The 21,808-nt window shown below is 43.1% G+C and overlaps 1 protein-coding gene across 12 annotated transcripts in view; it reads right to left on the reverse strand.

Annotated features, from left to right (window-relative positions):
- Positions 1-21,808, reverse strand: part of tjp1a (tight junction protein 1a) — a 45,730-nt gene that overhangs the window by 4,845 nt on the left and 19,077 nt on the right. For 2 of the 12 annotated variants that reach the window (XM_076109824.1, XM_076109831.1), the window contains 24 exons: positions 21,651-21,757; positions 20,758-20,926; positions 20,481-20,616; positions 16,127-16,266; positions 15,422-15,527; positions 15,063-15,213; positions 13,085-13,193; positions 12,754-12,973; positions 11,322-11,506; positions 11,012-11,107; positions 10,032-10,058; positions 8,010-8,092; positions 7,451-7,661; positions 6,406-6,506; positions 5,970-6,320; positions 4,806-5,057; positions 2,742-3,560; positions 2,492-2,574; positions 2,141-2,317; positions 1,875-1,981; positions 1,419-1,663; positions 661-821; positions 354-574; positions 32-175 (listed from right to left, as the gene is read on the reverse strand). In XM_076109824.1, coding sequence (XP_075965939.1) covers positions 32-175; positions 354-574; positions 661-821; positions 1,419-1,663; positions 1,875-1,981; positions 2,141-2,317; positions 2,492-2,574; positions 2,742-3,560; positions 4,806-5,057; positions 5,970-6,320; positions 6,406-6,506; positions 7,451-7,661; positions 8,010-8,092; positions 10,032-10,058; positions 11,012-11,107; positions 11,322-11,506; positions 12,754-12,973; positions 13,085-13,193; positions 15,063-15,213; positions 15,422-15,527; positions 16,127-16,266; positions 20,481-20,616; positions 20,758-20,926; positions 21,651-21,757 — 4,401 coding nt within the window. The remainder of the gene's footprint in view (positions 1-31; positions 176-353; positions 575-660; positions 822-1,418; positions 1,664-1,874; positions 1,982-2,140; positions 2,318-2,491; positions 2,575-2,741; positions 3,561-4,805; positions 5,058-5,969; positions 6,321-6,405; positions 6,507-7,450; positions 7,662-8,009; positions 8,093-10,031; positions 10,059-11,011; positions 11,108-11,321; positions 11,507-12,753; positions 12,974-13,084; positions 13,194-15,062; positions 15,214-15,421; positions 15,528-16,126; positions 16,267-20,480; positions 20,617-20,757; positions 20,927-21,650; positions 21,758-21,808) is intronic. The other 10 variants (XM_076109826.1, XM_076109825.1, XM_076109834.1 and 7 more) reach the window with 10 other exon arrangements.

Consider the following 21,808-nt stretch of genomic DNA (forward strand, 5'->3'; position numbering starts at 1 on the left):
GACCCCGAAGAACAGAGAGAGCACAGCATACCCGACGAGGAGTCGGAGGATTTTAGAGCAAAAGACCAACCATCAGGGGTCATAGACGCACAGTGAGGTAAGCGCAGCTCCACGGGCTTTGAAAACTTGAGGCCATGAGGTCCACACATCACCAGAGGGCTGAGCAGAGTCTCTCCTGTAAATACAAACACAGGATTCAGGACAATTCAAAGCAAACATACAAAAGAGGGTTTAAATGCAAACAGTGCTGGTGCCATGGAACAGTTAGTCGGTCTTAGCAAAGTATCCAATCATTTAAATATGACTCAAGAAAACCCCCTGGCTGCTTCGTCCCTCCATCTTTGACGAGTTACCTTTCTCCTTGTCGAGCGGCGGCAGGATGCTGTTGTCTCTGCAGACTTTGAAATAGATCTCCTGCTCCACACCTTCAGGGATGGCACCCTGTGGGATAATGATGCTGACACCTGTCTCAATGGAGCTCAGGACGCCACCGTTAGAGTTGAAGATACCTCGAGCTGTGGCGACCACTGTGTGGCCCTCATCTTCATCCTCGTCATCATCCAGGGCACTAGGACTGAAGGGGAAGAAACCGTTACTTTCGCGCTCTCGTGTTGAACAGAACACTGTAAATTGAATCTGTGGTCAGACTGAGTTTGTTACCTCACAGGGATGGCCTTGGGCACAGCGTTGATGTTGTTGTGCTGGTGTTTGGAGCGGTGGTCCATAGTGCGTGTGAAAGTGTCCAGGCCACTGTCGGGGTCTGTGTTCTGGGTTCTGGGTAGCTCTGCTATCTGAGGCTTCACTGGGCTGGAGCTCGGGCCCTGTTCCCAACACAGACAGCAACAGTGAGGCGAAGAGCTTGGAGCTGAACTTACTTATGTAACCACAAACTACAATCAACAGATAGAATAAATAGCTCCTAAGAGAGACCTGAGCGGATTCAGTGTACATTTACATCAACCAGATGTCCAAAATCAAGTAACGGTCAGAGGAGGAAAGAGAGCGAAGGAGCAAAAATACTCCGAGTCACGGTTTCTAGAGTGATCCATTACTATCATGTTGTCGGTTATTAATAAACCTTACACAACAGTTATGTCAGATCAATCTGCTCTTTGTAATTTTGCTCAGAACAGTTTTAAAAAAGTGAACTCAAAGTAAAGAAATTCCTGTAACCGATTACAATAAACTAAATATATAGGGAGGTCAGTATGAGAAGTATTACTAAGAATATAAGTGACCCAATCAGTGAATTATATAAAAAAATAATCTCTGAACTGGAACCTATTACTAAGAGATAATCTCTTTGCTTTCACAGTAACAGCTTAATAAATACAGCAACATAGCTTACGTCCCCCCCCCCCCTTGTATTTCTAATTATTTGACCCTCTTTAGAGGGCTGCACTACATCAACCGCTTACCTTTGGAGCAGGGTCAGGCTTGTCATTGGGCAGAAGGTTGTGGTTGAATTTAGGACTGTCGAACATGCGTGCGAAAGGCTTGGCTGACGTGGTGTAGGGCTTGGGCGCGTAGCGGTTGTAGCTGGCTGCTGGTGGAGCCGTTTTTGGAGGATGTTCACTCGTGCCGTTAACTGGAGACTTCTCGGGGAAACTCTTGTGAGGCAGGAAGTTGGTCTGGACGGTGTCGTCCCGGCCAGGAGGTTTGGCTGTGGAAGAGCCATGAGGGTCAGCCAAAGAGCTCCACAGTGTGTGTCACTGAGCGTATGTTTGTTTGTATGGAATCATGTACACTTTGGCATACAGGTCCCTCAGTAGTACAGTGTGTGATACAGACGCATCTTTACGCGATTACAATCTAGTATCAGATAATAAAATCCCCACTACAGGTTTTTTTCCTTTGATAGAAGACATTTGTACCTTCAGGTGCGGGTTTGGGCAGTATGGTTGGTGGCAGAGAAGGCGTCACCTGGGGAACTGGTTCATATTTTTTCTCCACTGGAATGGGTTTCTCCACCGACTCCGTCCTTAAATCACAAGACCAAAACATCAATTCAAGAATCACAGTAGAAATGACGATATTTATAAAAAAACACAACTGATGTTAAAACGATAAATTAGATTAATGCGTCTTTTTTCAACATTCCTTCCAACTAACGCTTGGGAAGGTGTCTGACGAGCCTCACCTGGGGTAGTTGTTAGTCGTTTGTGCTTGAGGCTGGGGTTTGTTGGGAACGACCTGGACCCTGTCAAAGTAAGACAGCTGTTTCCTGTAGTAGTCCTCGTCCTCATCAGGGTCGTAATGGTTGGAGCGCACAATGTCATCAGCAACATTGGACGGAGGCTGCTGAGGCCCTGAGGCTCTGGGGTTCAAAAACAAGGTAGAGATGGTGAGATCAGAGCGAGAGAAGAGGAGTTAGCGATGGCAAATGGCCAAAATAACGGTGCAAATTTGACAAAGATGTGAAATTAAAGTGTCTAATTACACGATTTAATTTAAATATTTATATAAAAACATTGCAGAAACATGGGCTTACCTAAAGGTCTTCTCTTGATCCAGGTTGCTCAGAGAATTTGCCTTCGGGATTACGCCGCCTGCTTTCAAAGGTAAATCAGCTGCCTGTGATAGCAAAAACAATTATTATAAATATTAAATGAAATATTAAGAATCGGCACTTCTGATGTGCTTATTTCTGAAGAAGTTGAAGAGCAAATATCCAAGTTAAGTACACTGGTAACAACTATAAGTGCATAAAGTGCATTAGGTAATAAAGCTAAACAGTTCACCTTGTTTCCAGATAAATCTCCTGCATCTCTGGCTCTATCCACGGACACAGAGCGTTTGTTCTCGAACATCTTGACCCTTGTCAGGACTGACTGTGGCTGCATGGCGGGGTCCTCCTGTAGCTCATTTCTGGCGGGGAAAGACTTTGGAGCCTCTGCAGGAGACGGTGACGGGGCGTCTGCTTTGGGAGGTGGTGTGGGGCTGGTTTCAGAGTTCACAGGAACAGGGTCGTACTGCTGAGGTTTGTAGCTCTTTTGTTGTGGCGCTGGTCCCTGGTTATACGTAGGCCGCTGGGCAGCGGGGTCTGGGGAGTGGCCAGCTGAAGGGTACCCGCTCAGGTGAGGATCCTGGTTGTAATGCAGGTCAGGCCCTGAAGCAGGAGGTGGAGGATCGTCATAGCGGACGGGACCCGGACCTGTTGGTTTACCGTAGCGAGGCCGTCCGTCGAATCCCTGCTGAGGTGGGGGCTCGTCGTAGCGGAGAGGCGGGGTGTACTGGGAGTCGGGGCCATCGGCGTACGGCAGACGGGGATCGTAGCCCTGGGAGTTGGCAGTAGAGGGCGGTTGGCTGTAGGGGTTCCACTGATGCTGGTCGTAATTAGGCACACTGTTCTCGTAGGGCAGGTTAGAGTCATAGTTTCTGTGCTTTGGTTCTGGGTAACCACCTCCGCTGCTGACATCATACCGACTGGGTGGGTGGTCGTAATCTCTGTATGGCTGCTGGTCAGGGTGATATCCCTGCTGAGGGTTGTAGGTCACAGGCTTCATGCTGGGATTGATTCTCCCCGCGTTGTCTACGCTGTATGGATCCTTCTGAAACATCTACCAAACAAATTCACAACAAAGAAAAATGTTAACAACTGCACAGGATCCACTAACATATTGCACAGACAGAAAATATGTAATATGAAAAACTGGAAATACAAAAATCCATTAAAAGATAAGAAAATGAGAATATTAAAAAAAACGTCTGTTAAATTAATTACAGAAGAAGAAACAAGAAGGGAAAGACCTGAAATAGAGAAACTGAGAGGGAGGGTTACTGATCAGATTATATAGTAGATTCAATAGAAATCGCAGCACAGCCAAACACTTATTGCAGCTGGAAAACATCACAATGTAACACTGCAGCTCCAAATTAACATTGAAAAAAAAAAAGAAAATACAAAGTAAAAAAAAAAAAAATACAACAAAACAATGGGATGCATTTTTCTTGTCTAACCTGAGAGAATATGAATTTGGTAAAAAAGTGCAACACAAACTACTTACAGAATGCCTATTGATAATTTGAGTAATACTTTTAGGGTTTCTCACACATAATGTGTGCACCGCTACATTCACAAGGGAAAATGTCACCCACTGTCTTGGTGCAATTATTAACATAAGCATCCACAATAATATTTAACATTACAAGCACAGACCCATTATAGAAAAGCAAATATTTGAAATCCTGATCATCGGGAAGTAACCATTAATTATCCATCCTAATCAGCAGAACATTTGTGTTGAGCTGGTCTTTGTTACTTGGCCACGGCGACATTTAAAACGCAGGGCAACAAATAAAATAGAAAATTGATGGAAAATGAATGGCTACTTTTACAAGGAAACAATTCAATCTGCACTGATAAAGACAGCACAACGAGATCTACCTCTAGTGGTTAACAGAGAACGAGGCAAACATGTTGCAGCCATGCAAAGAGGATAAGCAACAGTGAGAGCCGCAGGATTTCCACCGCTCCCCTACATGTAGGCATATCAGCACAGCCATCACCTCCAAGCCCACTGTTGTTTACCAGCATTTGCTCACACGTGCACACACACACACACACACACACACACACACACTCTTGCACGCACAATAACGCCCACAAACACATCTTGGTCTCTTCTGGGCAGCGGACATGCAGGGCGGCAGGAGAGAGAGAGCGAGAGAGAGAGAGAGAAGCGTGGCAGCAGGAGGTAGGTAGGTACACAGGCAGCAGCAGCAGCAGCACAGCAGGTCAGCCGGGTCAGACCGAGCTGGGCTGAGTCAGTTCACGGGGCGTCCAGGGACGGTCAGATGGATACCTTTGGTTCTGGACTGGCCAGTCCAGATTGTAGAGGTTCTGGTGTGACGCTCTGAGGAGCTAGCTCAGGAGTGGGCCTCCTAAGTGAGCCAGCCTCTGGGTTGGGGCTTGGCTGGCTGTGAGGAGCTGCAGGAGCCTCGTCAGGGCTCAGACCCCCTACAGTTTTTACAGTAACGTCGACAGCAGGGGGCACTGTCTCAGCCAGGGGCTCAGGCTGCTGGGGGATGCTAGGGACGGCAGCGGCCTCTGCTTTCTGTGAAGTGGTTCAGAAATGTTTAATAACACGCGCTGACACTACGGTGCAGTACCAACAAGTGCTACTACCTTCACAGCCCCACTACAACGGCCTGCTCCTCACTTGTGCCTACAGCTTACACGAATCAAACAGCCAATCACCCTCCTCCACATTAAACAGTAGCTGTAGATCAACCAATGTCATGTGAGAGTTAGGAATTAGCAGCAGGACAAGTTTTCATTGTTAGAGTATACTAATTTGATTTTAATGCTACGGTTACAATACAGTACTTTCTTTTCTTTCCCCTTTTATGCTCATTAACACATCACGAGACGACAAACACTTAGATGTGGGTGTCACAACGGCCAATTTGGGTGTTGATAAGTACATTTCACAGGTACACTGGATAAACACTGGCATTGCCAACATGCACATAATACTTTCTTGTGTCGCATCGTCCGGTCCCGATCACAGGTAAAACAAAAGGTAGGAAGTGCACGAAGGTGAGTACTGGTACAGACACTTTGACAAACAAGTTTCTTTTCCCAGTGACATCAGCAACAGTCACTCCAATAAGACAGCTTGTGGTAATATAGAGTACAAGAGTAACAGTAAAACTTATCAAGTTCTTCTCCTTTTCAAAAATAAAAAAACACACTCTCACAAACACCAATCAACAAACAGATATAGGCAAATAGATAAAATAAATAGTATAATAAATATATATATTATATAATATTTATATATTGCGATAAATACCTGACCACAGAAGTTTTCACTTTTGCACTGATATTGTTTGGTAACAGTAGATAGACAGAGTAACTGCAAAAATAACAAAAAGTGCCTTCAATAGCGCCTCCAGAAAACCCTTCTAACGCAAACCACGTCCTCCAGACAACAGGGAAGACGTGCCGCTCTCAGAAACGCTACCTGCTGCGGAACTGGTGCCTTGAATCCAGCCGGGTCGATGCGGTTCAGGGGGACCGGCTGCACTGTGTGCTGGTAGATAGCGTAGCCAGGGGGCTCCTGGATGACGGGCGGGTCCTCCCGAACAGGCTCAGAGGAGCGGGTGATGGCCGGCTCCGTGGGTGGTTCCACGTCATCATTCAGCGTTTCGTCCAGCTCCTGGTCGGTGTAGGCTCCGCCCTCTGTGTCCGTGTCCTCGTAGTCGGAGGTGTGGCGGCTGTCGGTGCTGTACATGGAATACTCACTGCCCGGTGCCGACAGATAAGACAGGCGGTCGTCGTGGATGTCCAGGTCATCCTCAGCTGCCCCATCAGCCTGGGAAACAAGACGTAAAGACCATTTAGAGTCTACGCGGCTGTTTGTGTGCGTGCGTGTGTGTTTTTGGGTGGGCGTGTCTCACCTTGCCCTCTGAAACCCACACCAGCTGGTTCTGCTGCTGCTGGATTGTCTCCTTGAGCGCTCCAAACCAACCATCATTCATGTTGTTCAAGTTAATGGTCGCTGAATACACAGAGGAAAGGGCAGAAGAGAAGAAAAAAACATCTCTCCAATCAAATGAGGAACAAGAATGTTTCCCAAAATAGCAATTAAGTAAAACAACAGTAGCATCATAATTAAAAGTTCCTTTTAGATATGCACTCTAACCCATAAATAATCTGCCACTTTTACATGATTAGCATAATGTCTGTAAAGGGCACCAAAGTCATTTTGAAGGTGCTCTTTCCCACTTGAGACCCATTTTCTATAATTTTAAGAGTGAACAATAATGGCAGTTAAGAAGCAAGTATATTGTTTTTGAATAAAATGTGCAAACCAATCACAACAGACAAGGAAGAGATACTTTAAATACAAAATGAGGGAATTGCTCTCCCTCACTCTCAAGGACATGAAAAAAGGCAGCTGAGAGGTAACTTGCCTCCTCCCACGTGCCAGATTCCTAACATAAGAATAGTCCGGTTGTATCCGTTTCCTAGTTTTACATAAAGTAATTATAGTTGAACATGATCGTGAGGCTTGATTCTGAGAATAACTTTCAAATGAGATCCGGTGGATAAAAAAGGCGTAGAGGTACAAATGCAGCTTGTCGTGTAATAGTTATTTGGACTGAAGATTATGGGAAGAATCTACGCGTGTGCTGAATATGAGAAGAACACTCTTCACGCTTCTCTAATATCTTTATCACCAACAGATGCTCCTAAAGCATAGTCACACCCCAACCCTTGACAGAAAGAGTGCGTGCTGAGTAAGGGCCCTGTGGGTGCTCTTGTGTGACAGTCAGTGCTGAACAAGCATTTGTCAGGAGTGTGTGACAGCCTCTAACACTGCGGCACTCAATTGTCAACTTCCTTTGAAATGTGTCTGTGCTGCCTGTAAGATATCCATCACTCCCCCTCCGCTGGTTTGGAGCCCCCGTCTAACCCCTCCCTCCTTCCCACTAGACTCACTGGTGAAGAGGTGGTGGTTGTTCTTCCTTAGTTTGAGGGCTCGGTCAAAAAGCTTCCTGGCACTCTTCCTAGACTCAGGGCAGAGGCGGGTCCTCATAGTCTTCACACCCTGCTTCGTGTCTGGGTTGAGAAACACCACAATTGGATACCACTGAGCGTAGTTCAGACGGTCCACTGCATTAGGGGTGATGTCCAGCACTGCATGCTTGTCCTTCAGACACAGAGAAAAAAACATAACTGTGTTTATTTCCATGAAGGTGAGGATTGAATACTATATGACCAACACCATGATGCTTGTTTCACATAGTGTGTGCAGCAGATCTTGAACACGGGCAAGACGACAGCTCATCAGTCTGGATTAGTTTCGCAAGTGTACATGCCACGGTATAATCAACCACTTTGTCGAAGTTCAGGCACTTTAAGCATTAACGAGGACAGAACAGCAGAGGGCAGCATTGAGCTGCCGTCGTCTCATTACCATAACAAATCTGTCAAAAGATGTTTGTATCTCGACTGTTTGTCTGTATTTCTAAACACGTGTGCACATCTTGCTTCTTACCCGGTCGATTATCTGTTTGATGGTGTGCAGGCGAATGATGCCGGAGCTCTTCTGGTCGGTTCCTGCATCCCTGGGTTCACTCCCTATAGAAGACAAACGTACAGAGTTACTGCACATCACATCAACACAAGTGACAAATAACAATAAAACATGGCTGTGCCCCCATTAGGTATTCCTGTAGCGCGCATTTGTCGACTCCCATAAATAGAGCTGTTGAATACGGAATAATAATCTCCGTACGGGAGAGGACAAGTGTACGTTTATGGAAACAGCTAGAGAGTAGCAGCCAATTCATGCAATAGTCATTAGGTATTTTGGGGAGGTTTAGGGAAATTTTATTCAGTGTTGAACGACTGTGTGCGTGCAACTGCATGTAACAGTATAAATTATGGTGCAGGAAATGTGTTATGTGAGAAACACTGACATGAAATATGCGCATACAAGAGCATGAGGGTCATTTTGGGATTAATGAGAATACAGTGTCATTGTAAGCCTCGGGGATTTAAGCAAGGATGTGAAGAGGGGTTTATGATTCACATTAAGATAAGCAATGGTTTCCTGCCCAGACACACACGGTTCAAAAGAGGGCAGTCATCTCACCAGGGTGCAGTCTAGTAATGACTCAAACACACCACAGCACGGGGCTTAATGTCTAACATTTCTAATAGGATCTATGATCTGAAATCACTGCTCTGATCTACCCAAAAACATTTTAGGGAGAGCAGATAAAAACAGCCATGCAACAAGTCAAGATCTAAGCGTATGCAGCAATGCTGAAAACATTAATGTTGGGATTCAGTCATGTCTGTGCAATAAAAAAAATTTGAAAGACCAATTTTGTCTATCCATTGACACGAGGGGCTTTATACCAACACACACACACAAACCGTCAGTTTTGTATGACACATAATACGCTCTATGTTTTCGTACAGTGGCATCACAGAGGTGGTTTGTTGTAGTCTGAGTTGTGAGCCGTCAGATTTCATACGGATACATTTGTGGTTCAGCTCGTACATGAACCCCGATATCAAAGCCATAGATAGATGGTTACTTTTTCAGCTGACTGCTGAGATGGTTGGAGATGAGACCATTTCATCTCATAACTCATTTTTGGGTGGTATTGTGGGCAATTTTTCAAGAAAATCTATCTATTTCATTTTCATGGGCAAAGCTTCAGCTTGGTGAGTGAATGCCATGTTGATTTGGTTAATTAATTACGTGAGATTTTATGGGCAATTTGGGATAAATGTTGTAGAAAAATCATACAAATTGGGTGACAACTTTTGGAAGCCCAAATAAACTCAACCTTCCCAGTCTATTCTGTATTATTTATTAATTTTCTGATGATTTTAATGGAAAGCAACTCCAGACATCTCAGTTTTCATGGCATATTAACTGCACAGCTCCACGTGCTGCCTTGTCGTTGTCTTTCTACGCGATACATTAAGAGGGGAATACCACTGAGTTTAGCTCTATAATATACTACTGTATTCATTCAAGGGTAGTGGGCATGAATCAGCATTCACTAATCTCTAACGATCAACATGCAATATCACAATGGCAAACAGCTCCTTAGAGATTTAAATTTGGGCAAAAAGTGAAGAATGGAAAATTCATATCTAATGTAAGTGTTTAGATGTGCATCATGTTATCCATGCTAATGCAGAAGCGCTTTTTAAAATCTTAAATATATATTTTCATTGATAACAAGTGCATTTCAGTCAATATGTTAAAATTACATGGAAACAAAAAGAAAAATAGCTGTGTGTAAATATGATATTGCATTTCTTCAGTGTGAGGTCTTCTGTCATTCATTTTATAGTCATGCTAATATTTAGTAAAACAATCATTATTGCCAATTGTATTGACAAATGTGAATTCCTAAATCAAGTGCTATTCCCCTACACGCATTGTTGAAACATCGATCGACCAGATTGCTACCAAACACCAGTTTACAGATTATCTGCCATTCACTGAATTAATAAAACAAAACAAAAAAAGTTGATGCACTAAGTGACATACTTTCCCCTCCTTGTTGTTGCTGTGTTTCTGAAAAGAAAATACAGTTACACAAACATCACTGGAGTTACGCAAATAAACATCAAGGAATGGAATCACTTCTGACGTGGGGTGTGTACTGAATGTGTGTGTGCGTGTTTGCACTGGCATGTGTTGTTGTGCACTTAAAGTCATTGAGATTCAATATGGAGTGTTAAAATAAAAAACACACATTAAAGAAGGTTGCAATCTATGAAGTAAGAGGCAGTGGATGCGGACTAAAATAAACGAGTGTATGCAGCTCTGCCTGGACTGTAGAAGAGTGAACGATAAAGAAAGAGAGAAGCTATAAATAAACCGAGGAAATAATTGACACAACTTGACTAACTGACCCACTAAACTGTGGATATCTAGTTTCAGTAGCAGTAGTATTCTGGAGTTAAGCAGAAGGAATTAACATCCTGTGAATACCGACTCCTCGCTGGAAAACAAACTACTAAAATATAATGTTTCTAACCTTCTGTATGTTATGAATACATAGAAACAGCAGAGGTTGTTGCATTTATCCACCTACAATCTTTCAGTTTATAATGACTTTGTCATGTTCTCATTCTGGTTCAACAATTTAACACCTAATAAACAATTAAGTAGGTGTGTTTTTAAAGACTTTTGATGAATCAAATCGGGTTTGCAACCTAAACAAGCATCGTTAGGGCGGAATCTTTACGGCGGAGCAACACATTTAAATGAAGAAAAGAGAGTCACAGGCAGAAGTAATGCTTGATGAATGTCTATTTTCACTGGACACAAGTCAGGAAGAGTTACTGTTGCAAATCACTTACAGGAGGATTGACCACTACTGTGAATAGTAAATGGATACTAAGCAGTTAAACAGCCCTCAGCTGTAGTGTGTGGTGCGTAAATTAAGAGTGTGGTTTCCTATCAATGCAAGACACACAGTAGGTCACAGCACAAGAGAGGGTGAGGGGTACTTTATCACTTACTTGCTAGTTCAAAAATGTCTGGCTCTTCCCTGGCCAGTTTCTCTCGGCCCACGTCTGCTATCGGCCCAAAGAGAACCACCGGCCTCAGGAACCCAGCTAGAAGAACACGACCAAGTCATGGAAAGCACCACCGGTTACCACCATGTATCACTTACAATACAAAATACTAAACCAGAGCGTACAGTTGTTACCATATTAGAATATATCAGTAATAGACAAATTAACAGCTTTGCAATGCTTAGAAGCATAGAAACGTATAAAGAGATGTCGGAGATTATTGCTGTTACTGTCGTGGCGGATGTGCTCTTACCTTCCCTCAGCACCACCCTCTCATAAGCAGGGAACTTGGTCTGAACTGGTTGGGCCGACAGGTCTTCCCTGCTCTTACGCAAATTCCTCTTGGAGCTTCTCAATCCTCTGAATCTCCAGAAGTCCGCTCTGTCGCCCCCTGGTGTTTTGGGGAGGGTGTACTGCACGCTGGATAGCTGCTCAGCTCTGGACAAAGAAGAAAGTAGGAGTGAGGTCAGCGGTCAGCACTTCAATCAATGGCACTTTAAGACAGTTCAGGTATTCAGCTTTTCACTTACTACTGTTTGGAGAGAAAAGTCGTGGTGATATACTGGCACTGTGACTGCAACGCCATTGTACAGTACTGAGTTGTAAATGGCTGTCATACTGATTATTGAGTGCATTATTGGCTGAAGAAATGCTGATGAAATACTTAGAGGCCATTTTATAGATAGGCTAATTGATATGTTGTCTTGAGGGCTCGTACGATCTAATTTATGGCTCAATGATCACATTATGAAGAGCTGACATATCATTTAACTCTGATGTTTCTGTGAACTCTTGATAGCAGAATAACAGTCAGTATTTTGACACACATAAACTCATAATGACACAGGTTACACATAGAGAATACGTATAACAGAAATTAAGGCTTTGCAGTGAAATGACAAGTCTTATTTATAAAACATTGCAGATTTACAAACCACTAATTTAAGTTAAGGCCATATTTTGCATCATCTGTTTCCTAAAGTTCATTGCAGATTGGTCAATATATTTAATTACAGTGGTAAGCGGTAAGGTGAGTTAGGCAGTTGGCCTATGGGGAGGAAACTTTGAATAATAAAGGTCTTCCTTTGACGGATGTTTTTAAAACAATAATATTGAATTGTGAATGTGATTTTAGGGTTTTACGTTTTGAAAGAATATCCAGGGAGGCAGGTTTATCTTGGCTGAGAAGCTGACATACTGTATATTTCACCATGCATCACGTATGTGATATAAATGCATCCAGCATATGGACAGCTATGTCTTTTCTGTGAGCAGAACAGAGAGGAATCTGTGTGTAAACACTGCGAGAGGCTGTTGAAGGTGGTGGAGACAGGCCTAGATAAAACCATGCTGTTGGCTGGATCATCATCATCATCTATACTACATATCCTCAGACACACTGACACACTGCATGTGTTAAATATGCCCTACATTAAAAACACAGACTATAACACAGACCTAAAGCATTTTATCATACTAAATAATAAACATAAAAAAACATGATAAATGTGTAAAATACAGTAGATTAAACAAATGAGCAAATGGAAATATGCTCGCAAATCCTTCCTTGCTACTCGCAGATCAACCACAATTATTTTATTCCTTTGTCTCCACCCTCGTCCATTCATAAAGTGCCAAAACAAGCTGTACAAGTATTAAAAGGTGTGACCTGAATCTTCTTTTACCTGTTCTTGTTGGGGATGATGCCCCTTTCCACTTCCTGATGGTTCTTGCCAATACGGATAGCGAGCCAGGAGCCTAATTTGCCGTTGTAGAGCGTGTCTACTACGCGAAACACCTCGCCCTTGTTGAAGCTCAGCCCGTACGGTGACTCTTTCTCGTATTCAAAATGTGTCCGGATGTAGAAGGAGTCGCCAACGTCTGATTCCACTATCCTCCGATACACTAAAGACAAAGAACATAGCGAAATGATTACAGCAACCTTTTAAATGTGCTGGGTTTGATACCTGATGCATTTACACTACGAACACAATACGTCATACTGCCACCACTCACCATCCTTCTTCTTTTGGGCCAAAATAGTAACTTCTTCTCCTTTTGGGAGATCCAGCAGAAACAGCACAGCCTCCTCCCGGATGATGTTAGCAAAGTCCACATTGTTCACCTACGGATGCAGAACAGAAGACGTACTTACAGTCTCATCAAAGGACTGGTGGACTAGCACACAAAAGAGCAAATTAGAAGCTCTTGATCTTATGTCCCCAAGTTTATCCCACTAAGTTTTTAAATAGTAACTGTTAAATGTAGAAAGCTACTAGGTTAAAGTGTGCTCTGTTCCTGTTTTTCCTCAACTTTGTTTTTTTTGACAAAAAACAAAACAAAACTCTAGCAGCCATCGCTCGTTTTCTCACAAAACAAGAAGAACATAGAAAAAGTCAAAAGTGTTCCTCAACAAAAGCAGGGCCATGTATTCCCCTACGACGGAGCAGCCTCCTCCTCCTCCTCCTCTCATGCTGCTGTCCCAAAAACAATAACTACTGTTTATTGACTCTGCTTGAGGGGCAGCAGGGGAACCAGAAACACATGGACAGAATCACTGAACCTCAGAAAGACACCTTTATCCTTCCCAGAAATAGGAGGGCGTGACGTCTTTATCTCCACACGCACACCATGACCAAAGGGAAACCATCTAAAGACGGAAAACAATGTCCTGGAAGTCTCTGAGGTGTGTTCGTACAGTGGAGAGAAAACACACACACGCACACGCACACACACACACACACACATACGCACACACACAGAGAGATCTATGCTGTGGAGTGGGAAGAACACAAGCCATAGTATATTCATTAAGAGAAGGAGATGCGGTAATGGACAGATTTGTCTGTAAGATAAATGCTGTCCATGAATGTCTGTGTCTGTGGGGAGACAAACTGTGCGGCTAAGTAGTCAGCCTCTTCTGTGCAGTGTAACACTACACAGATTCAGTTAGAACATTAAACAAAGCAGGTGTAATGCTTGGCTGTTGTCTAAACACGTCTGAATGGATCCAACACTGACATCAAGAGGGCTTCCATCATCCCATCAACAATGTTACTCTAGTGTTCAGTGGAACAGAAAGTCAACTGTTCCGAGGTCAGAGTGGAAGAACGACCATTGTGTCTTCACATTGGAAACAAGGGGAGTTTTGACACGAGGCAGAGCCCAGAATGACTCATAGACTGACGGATACATTGTACTGTATTCCCGAGATCACTTTAGAGAGAAATAAAACTATTGTGTTCATGGGATCACATAGTTTCACCACTGAGTATCTAAGTCAGTGTGGGCAGCTACTGCTCGTCTATTTTCACAATAACACCAGATGTTCTTCCCACTTTCAAAATAAGTAACAGCTAATACTTGCTAAAAACAAAAGCCTGACTAAACTCTGACAGAAAACAATACCTTAAAGTTATCTTACAAGTTACATAATAGGAGGACAAAGAAGTAGCATGTACACTACGTTTACATGTGCACAAGATCAACAAGTTGGGAGAAATCTGTTTAAAACGAGGAAATCAGAGAACACTGTAAAACCTGTTTACATGCAGCAGTTTTCTTCACCATCACTTAGGCTGGCATATTTGATAAATGACAGTGTAGCCTGAGGAGTTATATTTCTTTGACAGACAGCGCAATGAAAGGACAGAATTTCATAAATAGTCCACAGACCATCAGCTGTGAAAACCAACTTAGATCTACTTATTTCAGCTTCAGTTGTTAGATCCAGACTTTGGGTTTAATTATTTTTGAAGAGTGATCATTTTTCCTTTCAACCCACTAAACTGCTGCCTTACTGATACGCTTTCTTTCTGACAAACACTAGTGAAGCATATACAGTACATGGGCAACAAATCAGGTTTCTCCAGCAAAAATGTGTAAAGTGTGATTCTTTAAATCCCTCGCCACTATTTCAAAAACTACATTTCGTTACATGTTACTGCAGAAAGCAAACAATAGCCATGTTGCTTAAGTGATGAGTGTAGCGTACCCTGAGAATCTGGTCTCCCTCCTCCAGCCCTTCCTTAGCCGCAGGACTGTCCTCCAGAACACCTGCCACAAAAATCCCCACGTCGTTCCCTCCTGCTAACCGCAGGCCGACACTCTCTCCCTTCTTGAACTTGACCAGCTTCATACTCGGCCTGCAGGAGTACACAGGTAGACAGATACAATCAGGCAAACGGAGTCAGCAAATCATGGATCTAAAAACAATCATTCTAAGAGACACATGCAGACTGTGGTCTGACAACGGCAGGTAGGCTAATTCTTTAAGAGAATAACATATACACTGGATATAAATGCCACAATCAGTCAATACTAAGGTTGGACGAGAGCATCTAGGACATTTACCTGAGGATGCTGTCATCATGAACAGCGCTGGGCACGGGGGCATCGGAGGGGCTGACAGGCAGATCCACGTCAGGCTGACCAGGCTGTGCATAAACTGGCTTTGGTTCTGTATCAAATACAAACACACTAAGTCAAATAACAAACACACTAAGTCAAATAACACACACACACACACACACACACACACACACACACACACACACACACACACACACACACACACACACACACACACACACACACACACACACACACACACACACACACACACACACACACACACACACACACACACACACACACACACACACACACACACACACACACACACACACACACACACACGGAAACTAGTACCCAGTATATGCTGAACAGCATCAGTTTCATCATTCGGTAAGGCTTGATACAAGATAGTCAGCCAAGTGTTTGGTAACAGTGAAACCAATTGTAAAGTGAAGGCACACTGTTCGTCTTTATAATTATTAGTCTTCAGGCACAGGAAAAAACAATACGTGTAGAGTGATTAAAGTAAACTAAAATAAACCAAGCATTAGTGAAACTCTCTTTACTGTTCAGACATAACTGAAACTTTACTGTACTAATGGCAATGAAATGTAGAAATAAAAAAGGTGGTAACAGCTGAGGCCAACATGAGAAAGCACACTAGTCCGTAGAGCTGAGGGCTGATGGGCAGAGGTTTCGTACCAGGCAGCGGGGGTAACTGTTTGTCATCTCTGGAACTGGTCTGGTCGCTGGCCTGTGACAAGACGCCGTCATCAGAGATTTTGACTGGTGTGGACATGGATCCTGGTTTGGATATGCGTTCCTCATCTCGACTTCGATGGCTGAAATAGACAAAGAAAATTACACATGGCAATTCGGTACGCGTGGACTGTCAATGCCGTAACCAAGAACATTCTCCATTAATGCATTCCTTAAATGACTGCAGAATCTTTGCTCATGTGTGGAAGAATGACCCGGTATTTTCTGTGAATGTTTATATAGTTCTGTCCTGTGCTGAGATCACCAGGAAGACTAAAATAAACCCAAAAGGAAAAAGCATGGACCATGGATGATGTGATAAGGGCATGTGGACAGAAAATCAAATGAGAAGACAATAAGCTATTAAAAGAAGGATGTGCGGCCTTTGTCAAATAAGACCCTCCAAATGGATAACGACACTCCCAACCACAGACTGATAGAATGTAAATTGGAGCAGACAGGGTTCATAAATGTTTTCATTTCCAAATGAAACTGTTCTGGATGATTGATGTAAACTCCCATTCTATCAACCATTCTAAGAAAAGCACAGAGGCAGAGAAAGAAAAATCAAACCAAGTCTCCCAACATAAACTCCCGAGTTAGGATACTTTTCAGTCCAAGTTCCTGTTTAACCTGGATAGAATAAACAAGAGGAAACGGGGTGGGGGTGGGGGTGGGGGTGTGTGTGTGTGTGTGTGTGTGTGTGTGAGTCTTGTGGGCTGTGACTAACAGAGTAGAAAAGGCTCTGCTGCTTAAAACAATGGTTGAATTCCAATCTGGTCACATGACTGCCTGCTGGCACAGTACTTGAGCTGCATTCAGAAGCTTTAGCACAAGAATGTGAAGGTGCAGGCAGTGCCACCAGCTCAGACGAAGCCACTTCTCCCATTCTCTCATTTTTGCTTACACAGTATGAATATACAGTGTCGGGAAAGCATACAGTACAGTGTAATCACCCATAAATGAAACAGTAAAACACAAATGTATAACCAGTACATGTACAACCATGTACATGGCATCAGTGAGTCCTGCAAGGGACTTTGTTGTGCAGGGAGAATGGCAAATGAGAGCTGCAGCCTCAGGATAAATAACAGAATTGTAATGAGAGAGAGAAAGGGAGAGAAAGAGAAGGAGGGAGAGAGACAGAGATAAATAACAAAATTGTAATAAGGAGAGACAGACAGAGACAGACAGAGAGAAAGAGAAATAACAGAATTGTAATGAGAGAGAGACAGAGACAGACAGAGAGAAAGAGAGAGAGAGAGAAATAACAGAATTGTAATGGGAGACAGAGGGAAAAAGACAGAGTGTGTATGTTTGAGTCTGTGTATAACAGATGAATGAGAGAGAGCGAGAGCGAGAGTGAGAGCGAGAGAGCGGTTGTGGCCTAAATCTGTTATTCCTTGCTGCAGAATGGCGCTAAAAAAGGCTTCACACTAACAAACTCCATTTGACAGACACCTTTGTTCAATCCCCTCGCTCACACATTCGTACAGTATGGGTACAGGCAAGAGTGAGCGAGGGAAGTGAGAGGCAGAAAAAGAGAAGGAGCAGGAGAGACGTGGCTGCACAGATATAAACAAACAATGCAAAATATGGTACTGCTGCCAGAGCAGAATCTCTGCACTGCATAACAGTCCTGGTCCGTATACTTTCATCCATCCACAGGCTCACTAGATATACTGACAGCTCTATGCAAAACCAACTAAATTTGCAATAGCAAAATTCTTGTAAACTAACAATCTAACAATGAAGCATATATCATTAACAAGAAACGTTTTTAAAAACTAAAATGATTAATTACTCACACAAATGTCTCTGTAAGTTGAACCATGACGAGCATTTAGAGGACTTTGAGTGTAATTCCGTGAGAGACAACACAAGAGTGTAAAACAGCCGATACCCACGCTGACTAAGAGACACTTTGAATGAAGGGAGTTTCTGATGATGTGTTTTAATTCAAAAACACGCAACAGCGTCGCGCCCTAGGGAAAAGAATGCCTCTAAGCCCTACAGCCAATCAGGTTAAGCGAACCATCTGGCTTGGGGCAAAGCACTGTGGGAAGTATGTCAAATTCCTTCTCCCCCTCCTAAACTGGGAGATAGTAAATAAAAAGTCCCTGACATCACAGGCTTGGGACCATCAGACTGTTACTTCCTCACTACGTTCTTCAACCACAAACAAACGTTAGAAGCAGGTGGAACTCCTCTTATGACAATGTCTTGTGCTTACCAGATTAACCAGTCATACAACATGTGAAATGGTGCACACAAATATGACACAACAATTGGTTTTCTAACATCTGGACGGACACAAAGATAAAAGAGGGATCGGGGAGAGAGCAACAGAAGTAAAGGGTGCATATATAGTGATAGGGCTCAAAACAAATACACACTGGTCTGTTATCAGAGGGATGCATTCACTTACATTGGAAGTAATCTGTGCAACAGTGAACCTGCCCTCATCCTGCATTGAAACAATTCAGGTTACTCCACAGTCTGACATGATGTAGCATCTAATGAAAACGGCAGCATTGGAGGCTATTCTATTGTGATAGCAGTGACAAGCAACTAGGCTAGGAAAGCCAAACTAGCAGCAGCGTGGTGATCTAACATCCTGCAGCTACGACAGCTGGATGTGTGGGTCAGTGCAACACAAGTAATGCAAGAAATAGCTCAATCCCGCTATTGGTTTTCCAGCTAAATTTGGGTTTTAATACTATAAAAATAGCACATTTGGTTAGTTTTCTATCTAGTCAAAAAACATGTTCTCTTTAACATAGTTTTTTATATCATGGTTTGGAGTACAGACAGCCTACTGTGTCTGCGACTCCAAACCCATATAAATAGGATGAAATGGAGATCTGGTTTTACTAAACTCTGACAGTTCAATCCAGAACAAGTGCTTAAAGGCTGCTTGGATTTGGGGCCCTGATTCAATACCCTCCCCTACTTCACAGTATCAAACCCAGCCATACACTTACTCATTAGAAACCAGCAACATGGCCTCTGTCTCTTCTCATTGAGGCCAATGATAGAATGAGCATTAGGGATGCACCGATCAAACTTTTTCAGTCCCGATATGGATACTAATACCTGGGTTAGGCTGTCAGTAGATACCAACAACCGATCCGAGACCAGTGTTAAATTAATAAGCTGTATGCCTCTCTGTGTGGAAGGCAACATTAGGTTGTCTTAAACATCGTTTCCTAAACAAACTGTCAAAAATAAATACATAGATATAATGTACTGACTTGCTGTTCATCAAAATAATGGTATCCGATACCAGATCGGCATATTGTAAAAGATACCTGATCCAGCGATTTGAGTCCGTATCGGACCAATATCAGTATCGGTGCATCTCTAATTAGCATGGGTCTGATCCAAAAAGTGCCAAGCCTGTTTCACTTAACAGTCCTGTTATCAACTGGATTAAAGTCTGCAAGAGCTAGTCATCGTGCCCCATTCAACTACACTCAGTTACTTACAATGCCTGAGCTCCACACTGACTGAGAGTCACTACAGTCACTTGCATGACTTCCTCTAGCTCTCCTTTTTGTCATGCTGGTCAGCTACAAGAGGCTAGAAAACCACTAAACTACAACAAAGACAACTTACTGGAAGCTCCAACTGGCAGTACGAAAAAGAGAAGGATAAAGAGACATTATGGGCATTCAAATGTAGTGAAAGAAAAGCACATCATGTGTACAGAGTATATGCAGAAAATAGCTATGCAATGGGATTGCATTAATCCAGTACGCATTGTGAAATAAAGACTTTATTGCGAACACTAATGTTCAGGTCATAAGCATGAGTAATGGCAACGAGAGTAACATTGGTGTTGAATATTAAATAAACTTAGCTTTACAGGATTTAAGTGAGGGACAACATAAAGCTGAGACAACCGTATACAGTTTGACGGTGATTCTCTGGACAGGAAATGGTTAAAACTATCTAGTATACTTTCAAAACAAGACCTTTGGTCCACCAGGAGGAGGTGGGTTAATCCCTCCTCTCTTCCCAAGTCCCCTTCCAGAGTAAGGCTTTATTGGAACTCGGTGATGGCGTGATGTGATGTTTATGCATGCAATGACGTTATCTATTGATTTATGCATTAGTGGTGCAAGGTACTTACTCTGCACCCACTAACCCGTGGGTGTGAACATGATGTATGAAGTTGGAGTGGTGGGAGCATGGATGCATGACTGTGGCATGTGTGACAGCTGTGTCCCATCACCAGATTTGCAGTTAGATGTGTGTGTGTGTGTGTGTGTGTGTGCCTGTGCAATTCGCTTACCTGCCATTGCTGATCTGCCGAGGTGAGTGACGGAGAAGGTCCGATGGTTCAGGCCTGTCAGGCGAACGTGATCGACTACCTCGCCCGTGGGATCGATTGGAATGGTCGGATGTCAGTGAATGTATTTCTGAAATGTCTGTGTAATTAAAATTAAATATGTATAAGCCTTTAATCAATGACGTAAATCAAGATCAACTCCTTTCAAATTACAGATTTGTCTTTTGATCAAATGCTAGCTGCAACCAAACAAAGTACGGCTACACGTCGGTTGTCTCACCGTCTCTGTCGGAGTTATTGGCTGATGGGTTGCTGTCATCGAGGTCGGGAATGTTGAGCAGCGTGGCTCGCTCGTCTCTCTGCACCACCATCTTCAACTTGCCCTTTGACCTCTCGATCAGCTTCTTGGCATCTATTAGTGATAGGTTCTCTGTGACTGTGCCATTGATCTGCCAGAGGAAGAGGAGAGGGCCAGCATGAGAACTGAATAGACAAGTCATCTTCACTGGGCAATTTTTCCTGTCGACCCCACGATGTGCTTTTAAAAACTACGGGATCATCACAAAGAAGAATTGTGAATTCACCTCACATCAACAATAACAATGTACAGGAGGCTACAAAAGAGTTTAAAGATGTATATAATTAGGATTACAATGCGTTTAGTGCTGTCAGAGACACAAACAGTCCACAGTATTGAATCATATATTGCATAAAAGCAAAACTTTATTATCTTCATTCATAAGTATTTATGTCTGTTGGTCTTTGTCCTGCAATCACGTTTCAAATTGAAAATGCCTCTGCCTCACTTCAGAACACTTGATACAGTAAATTGGATTTTGAATGCATCTCTGCATTGTGAGGGAGGATTTTACCCTCCTTAGTGATTGAATGGATCAAAATTCAAAGGAATAATGGAATGTGTGGTATTCCTGCGGGTGAGTCTGCATACTAATGAACTGTGACCTCCACTTTCTCAGAGGTTCCCACAGCAGACTAGTTCCAGTAAACCTGGCTGATACTCTTTTCTCTTTCACCCCCACCTCATTATTTAAAGCTACTTAACATATTCATATTTTATGTGTAGTCTAATAATCTTTTATCAGTACATTTCCCCGTTACTGTGTTTTACCCACTTTTAAATTCCTGCAAACACTGCTCTCTCTTTGCTCTCACCTTCAGCACGACGTCTCCCTCCTGGATGTTTCCATCTCTGGCAGCGAGGCTCTCGGGAGAGATGTCCTTCACAAAGATGTGGCTCGCCAACCGCAGTCCATATTCTACTTTCAGAGTTAAGAAGCATACAAATTAATATCGACTAATTATCAACTAAT

Source organism: Anarhichas minor, unplaced genomic scaffold, assembly GCF_050575085.1.
Source record: "Anarhichas minor isolate MPS153535 unplaced genomic scaffold, ASM5057508v1 ptg000042l, whole genome shotgun sequence".
NCBI lineage: Eukaryota > Metazoa > Chordata > Actinopteri > Perciformes > Anarhichadidae > Anarhichas > Anarhichas minor.